The sequence below is a fragment of the Octopus bimaculoides genome, chromosome 6 (genome assembly GCF_001194135.2).
Source record: "Octopus bimaculoides isolate UCB-OBI-ISO-001 chromosome 6, ASM119413v2, whole genome shotgun sequence".
NCBI classification, from domain to species: Eukaryota; Metazoa; Mollusca; class Cephalopoda; order Octopoda; family Octopodidae; genus Octopus; species Octopus bimaculoides.
Window position 1 is genome coordinate 38,146,592 of NC_068986.1, and position 6,438 is coordinate 38,153,029.

Consider the following 6,438-nt stretch of genomic DNA (forward strand, 5'->3'; position numbering starts at 1 on the left):
AAAAAAAGTGAAAAATTGTGGGTAGGGGTTAAATTAAAATTTTGAAATGCCGATTTTTTGGGGTTTTTTTTGTTTTGTTTTTTTGCAGATACGGAATCTCCGCAGTCGAAAAGGTGAGTTTCTGTAGAAAAAAAAAAATCGAAAGGAGGTGCGGTCCATGTCCTTTACCTCCGCCCTTAATTGTATTTCTGAAGTGTAAATTATGTATGAGGAATATGATATTTTTATTTGGCTGTTATGCAAAAACCTTTGTCACGGTTTTCCGACAAAAACAATCTTAGACCCCCACCAATCAAACCTCCAAACATTGCCTTTCACAAAATGTGTGCGTGGTGGTGGGGGCAATTAATAATATTTACTGCATTTTTGATTTTGAGAAAAAGAATATTTCTTAGGAATGTCAACTACCTTACAAAAAGTATATCATGGGAAAACGGCACAGGATTCGAAATTAACGAAACTCGACTAAATTCAAAAACTGAACATAAAATATTCTCAAATTCTTCTTCACGATCTGCTGGAGTGACTCTCTTCCTGATATATTTACGCAACATGCAGTTAAAGAGAAGAAATTATTGAAATTAGTCATTAGAAGATGCAAAGTCATAAGTGCCGGATAAATACTGGCGTGCATCGACAACAGGTCTTTTGAACCCTAGTGCAGTTAGTAAACCTAGTAATTTTGGCCTTTCAATAGCTTAATACTGATAGGGGTCGCATACTTCTCCAGCAGATTTCAATTTTTCATTAGTAAAGACAAAATCTTCGGTGAAGCAGAAATTACTCATTTTACCCCATTTTAGACATCATTTTCTGAAAACTGATTATCAAATTAGACATTACTGCGGGGGAAAATATTTTTACTTGGAATCCGAAATGAACTGTCAAATGTTGTCGAGTTATATCGAAGGAATGCCGAAAAGAATTTTGATTGTTAAACACTAAAAATTATCTAGATATTTTACCTCTATATAAAAACCATTACAATCGGGTCAAAGATGAAAAATTCTTTGAAAACAGTCACCTGACTTAATTTCAAACTCTCTCAACTTCAACAATAACTATGCGGACCAATTTTACACTCAAAGATGACAAAACAGTACAAGATGATGATGCCATACTTGTAATATAATAATATCAAACAAATAGGAAAAAAAAATAACAAAAGATCGAAATTACTCAATTTGCCCCACAACACTAACAATACACATCACAAAGCTACTCGTAAATACAGAAGAAAGCAGTAAATATAGGGCTACTTGATAGTATAAGTGTATAAAATTTCAGCACATAACAAAAGAAATAGCTTATATATAACAAATTAATTTTAGTTTACCAATACAGAGACTTTGTTAAGGAGGGGAGCACCACTGTGTAGCCGGAGTATTGATTCATTGTTGGAAGGAGAGGAGGCCATTTTGAAACTGCCGCTGAATCTATTTTGAATTAATAATAACACTTGACATTCCCATTCGAAAATTTCGTATCTAAAAAAATTACACATCGCTTAAAAAATATAATTGTGTGAAAAAAATTACTTAATTATTATTGTTTTTATTAAATTAATTATTTGAACTCTTTCCCATGATTAACATTTAGTACGTATATTTTTTTTTAAATCTAGCTCTCTATAAGAATAAAAATACCTCCCTGTTCAAATTTATAATTATTGTCAGCTAACCCATTATCGCTTATGGTCCTTTATATAGGATCAGGAAGATAATCCATCATATTTCTGCAACACCTGTACTTTTCTGAGATATCTTTAGTTAATCATCGAGACTGGAATGTCTTTCAAATATTACACCTACTGTCTGATGTATATTCGCAACACTGATACCTCAGTTTTCAGTACAGTGTGAAGATCTTTAGGTAAAGGATACATTCAGTTTCGTGTAATATCAGACAGAAATTTTTCAGTAAGTTGTACTTATATCCAACCAATATTTGTATATAGTATAAATAATTATTCTAACTGACCAATAAAGTCAAGAAAATCTTTGAAAGTAATTTTGCTCAAATATAACATGTTATAAAAGTTTGGTTCTAATATAAGGGCTATGGTCATTAGAACTCCATTTGGTAATTTTTCAGATTAACACCAGCACGATTTTCACTAGGGTGTTAGGGTTTTAGGGTCAGGGTTAGCGTTAGGATTACGGTTTTAGGGTCAGGGTTAGTGTTAGGTTAGGGTTAGGTTTAAGGTTTTAGGGTTAGGTAATCGTGCGGGTGTTGATCTGAAAAATTACCCTCCATTTTTCCCGTTTCTATGGATGTTGCATAAAAAAGAAAACGCTTTGCAGGGGCAAGCTTTTTTATGCTGTAAACATTTTCTATATATAGACAGCTGTGAAAAAAAAAACCCATCTATTTGTTATTTTCTTTCTATATTATTCTTATTTTAGTTTTTATTTTCAGATACTCTCCCATGGCTTTCTACCATTCAGTCAAGTCATTCTATTCAGTTCATGATGCAGTAAATTAAGCAGAAGAAAATGAGTCTCCTTGTGATGAAAACTTGGTGCTAGTATAGTATGTGGTCTACCACGGTGTCAAACTGTATAGTCAGGGTTATCACCTTTCCACTTGCGGTTTATCTTACATTGAAATGTTACTAAAAGATTTTTATACACGTCATCTTTACAGAGGAAACAGCAGTCACATTTTTACAAGATTACAATCTACTGGATACACAAGAAGCAGATCCATGCCGTCGATGCGGTGCTGTCATGCAGGAAAGACAAAAACGTGACAGAGGTAGACAATTCAGGCCTGTACTTCGTTGTCCTCGAAAGGGGTGTCAAACTTCACGTTCAGTTCATAAAGGAAACCAATTTTTCCATTATTTGGACATTAACAACAAATTAAGCTGCAAGCTGAGTCTGAGTGAGATTCTAGAACTGATATGTATTTTTTGTCATGGATAAACCCATAACCACAGCAGTGACTCTAACAGGAAAATCTAAGAATGCAATAACTGACTGGTACAATATGTGCCACAAGGTGTGTGGAGCCATAGTTTATCATGAACGACGAGGGAAGATCGTTGGAACAAACGATAACCTAACCCCATTCAGATTGACGAAGCAAGATTTGCTGGTCGACGAAAATACAATCAAGCAAGAATGCTGAATGGTGACAACACTCCTCTCTTCAAAGACAGTGATGCAGAACAACGAAACAACAGGAACCATGGATGTAGAATTGACAGACCGTGTGTTTTTGGTCCCAAACAAGGCTCAGACTGTCGATACTTTTGTGTGGAATGGCATGATCCCAGTTATTGAGAAAGAATGTGAAAAAAGTTCAGTAATTCATTCAGATGAGTGGCCCGCTTATTGATATGGTTGAAATTCCTACAGATGTCCCCTGAAGGATGACAAATCCCAGAAAAAGGAAAATCGTGGATCCTATGACTACAACTTCGAAGAAAAAGAAGAATTCTGTTTGAAATGGCATGACAACAATGTTTTCACAATTGCAAGCAATCATCAGTCTGCCACCCCTGTTGGAAATGCTAAAAGATGGTCAACCACATAGAAAGGAAATATATGTTCCTCAGCTATTTCTCATATCTGAGTATAACGAATATATGGTAGGTGTGGACCACTTAGACTGGCTTATCCAAAAGTATCGCATCTCTGTTACATCTAAGAAGTGGTACTTTAGTCTATTCACAAATTTCCTTGATGCTATGATGGTTAATTCCTGGGTTGTACATTGTTTTGCAAATGAAAATACTTTGACATTACTAGATTTCAAGAGGTCAGTTACACAAGCTTATTTGGAGTTATCCTCAGATTCTGATCCCAAAAATTTGGTATGGCCGAAGGTATTTTCTTCAAAAGTAATACCAGAAATTAGATTTTCTACTACTGAACATATTCTTGATAGGAAAGAAAGAAAATGTGCCCTTTGCAGAAAAAAAAAAGTTTCAAAACAATGTGTAAAATGTAATGTTGGTCTTCATATGGGTTAATGTTTCAACAAATGGCATTCGAATTAATGTGTATTTAGATTGTTCAGAAAAACAATTCTTTTTGATTCTTTTTTTTTTTCAAGTAATATGCATTTTATTTGAATTAATAAGTAAATAAAAGAGTGTTTTTTTAAAATTTTTATTTTCCTTTTTGAAATCAAGTATTCTACTTTAAAAATCCTGTTTTTTTAGCAAAAGCACCCAATATGCCCATGGTCCTAAAAAAAAGACCAAACTAAAAATGTGCTTTTTTTTCTTAGAATATTATAATAAATTTTTTTTGTATACTCAGTATTAGATAAAGTTGTATAAAAAGAAGATTTTTGGTAATAAATTAAAGAAAAAAATTTGGGCACTAATGGGTTAACTTTCATCTTCAATAAAATAAGTGCCACCCATGTACTAAGTTAGATTTAATGGACTATTCCTAACCTCAAAATATCTGGTCATCTCCCTATGTTAGAAATCATAGTGACAAACATAATAGTTTACACTGCTATCACCACAACTACGGTAGCAATACAACTGAGTTATTCCATATCAAATCACCCAGTTTCAGAAAAATTTCCCAGGTCATCCCCTCAGACCCCCCTGCTCAGGTTACTGTTCAGAAATGGTCTACTATATGCTAAGTAACAGGAAAAAAAATTGTGGTTGCTTTCTCTAGTGTACATGTTGAGATAAAATACCTAAAAGAAGCATACATTTGCTGTGTGTTTAACCCATGGCAATTTTCAGAGGCCTGTAAATGGAAAAATATAGATATCTGAACTCTACAGAAAAAGTTAGCCCCAAAGTTGTGTTTACCTTATTAGAGGAGAAATGGCTGTCTCAAGTTGGTCCAAGAGGCTCATTCAGAAAAAAAAATGTATAATTAATATTTTAAAGGCCTACAATTTCAAAACTATATAAGATATTGACCTAATACTTGATATTTTTCCATCGTATAGGTACAGGAGCTAGTATGAATTTTTTCAGGGGGATCTGATGGGGTGACCTGGGTGATTTGACATGGAACGACCCAGTTACTCTTATTAACACCACCAACTGCGAAAAGGGAATCTTCACTCATAACAAGAATACTTCAGTTGAGTAACTGGAAAAGTATGGGAAGCATATCGTTGGACCAGGTTTACATTTTTTCTATATAACAAACCAAGAAAGTATAACATAACAGTCAAGAGATGCCTGAAAGGAGTGTGATCTACTATATAGCACCCAAAGAAATGCAATCACTACAGTTTAGTGGAGTCTTAAGCCACAGTGAGGTGGAAGCAAAAATTTCCATGACAGCAAGGTGATCACATAACATGTCATTTTTCCAGCTGTTGTGGTGGTGGTGGGTTCCTCTCTGTACTTAAGAATTACTGTCTGGAAAAATGACATCTGTGACTAAAAGAAGGATAACACAAAGACAAACTCCTCGAATTCATTGTTGTTTGAAAGGACAACAATGAGTCCATGGGACACACAAAACACAATCCAAAGCTATAAATCTACAAATGAAAAGGATGGGCTTTGAGAACATCATCCAAAAAATACCAGTGGAAAGATTTTGGATACACTTGATAAGTTTACCATGTCCACAAATAAGGGATTGGTGTCTGTTCCTTGAGTCCAAAATGTTACCTTTCTCATTTTCTTCACACTTCTTATGCTGGTCGTATAAATAGAAATGACAGAAACACGTAAAAGATGAAAATTAAAAGATAACATGTTGTCATGTGACCCAGGCTGATGTCAGTGTTGCATAACTGGCATGTACAAAGCACCCGTTGAATGTTAGGCAACATGCCGTGTTTGAGAAGACCCATCAAACCATGTGAAATTGTTGTTGTGGCTGATGCCAGTGTTGCAGAACTAGCACATAAAAAGTACCTTCAAACTTTTGGTCTCACAGAGGCAGTGACAAGTGACGGAGATTATTGGCAATATACTGTGCTTGAGAAGACCTGTCAAGCTAAGTTAGGCCATAGTTGTGGCCAATGGCTCTGTTTCATAACTAGTACCCATACTGGTAGCACATAAAAAAGTATCCGCTACACTCTTGGAGTGGTTGGTGTTGGAAAGGGCATCCAGCTGTAAAAACTATACCAAATCAGATTTGAACCTGGTGCAGCTTCCCAGCTCAACAGTTTTCAGTCAAACCGTCCAATCCATGCCAGCATGGAAAATAGACATTAAATGATGATGAATTCATGGAAGTGTTTTAGGGTTAGGTGAGATGACTTGCAGAATTTGTTCTGTTTCTTTGAGTTCTGAGTGCAATGCTTTTGATGAAACTTTATCCACATTAGCTCCTTTTGTTACTATATTACTGTTGAAATATTCTGCCTTTGTTTTGGTTAATTTAGGAAATATTGACAAAGTTGATTAAATAATTTTGGTATTGTTAAGTTGGTGTTTGTATCATAAATTAACATGAAATTTGGATGGAAAATTTTAAGTAGATCATGTGG

The 6,438-nt window shown here is 34.7% G+C and overlaps 1 protein-coding gene and 1 long non-coding RNA gene across 4 annotated transcripts in view; one reads left to right on the forward strand and one right to left on the reverse strand.

Annotated features, from left to right (window-relative positions):
• Positions 1–1,452, reverse strand: part of LOC106881836 (centromere protein M) — a 15,296-nt gene extending 13,844 nt beyond the window's left edge. The window contains exon 1 of the mRNA XM_014932350.2: positions 1,337–1,452. Within this exon, the coding sequence (XP_014787836.1) occupies positions 1,337–1,417 (81 nt within the window). The 5' untranslated portion in view covers positions 1,418–1,452. The remainder of the gene's footprint in view (positions 1–1,336) is intronic.
• Positions 1,453–1,645: 193 nt separating this feature from the next.
• On the forward strand, positions 1,646–4,115 carry LOC128248121 (uncharacterized). Of its 3 annotated transcripts, none has more exons than XR_008264394.1 (2): positions 1,646–1,919; positions 2,406–4,115. It is a non-coding gene; the product is annotated as an uncharacterized LOC128248121 (long non-coding RNA). The 3 variants fall into 3 exon arrangements; XR_008264393.1 differs by having other exon boundaries at positions 2,419–4,115; XR_008264392.1 differs by having other exon boundaries at positions 2,647–4,115.
• Positions 4,116–6,438: the final 2,323 nt, after the last annotated feature.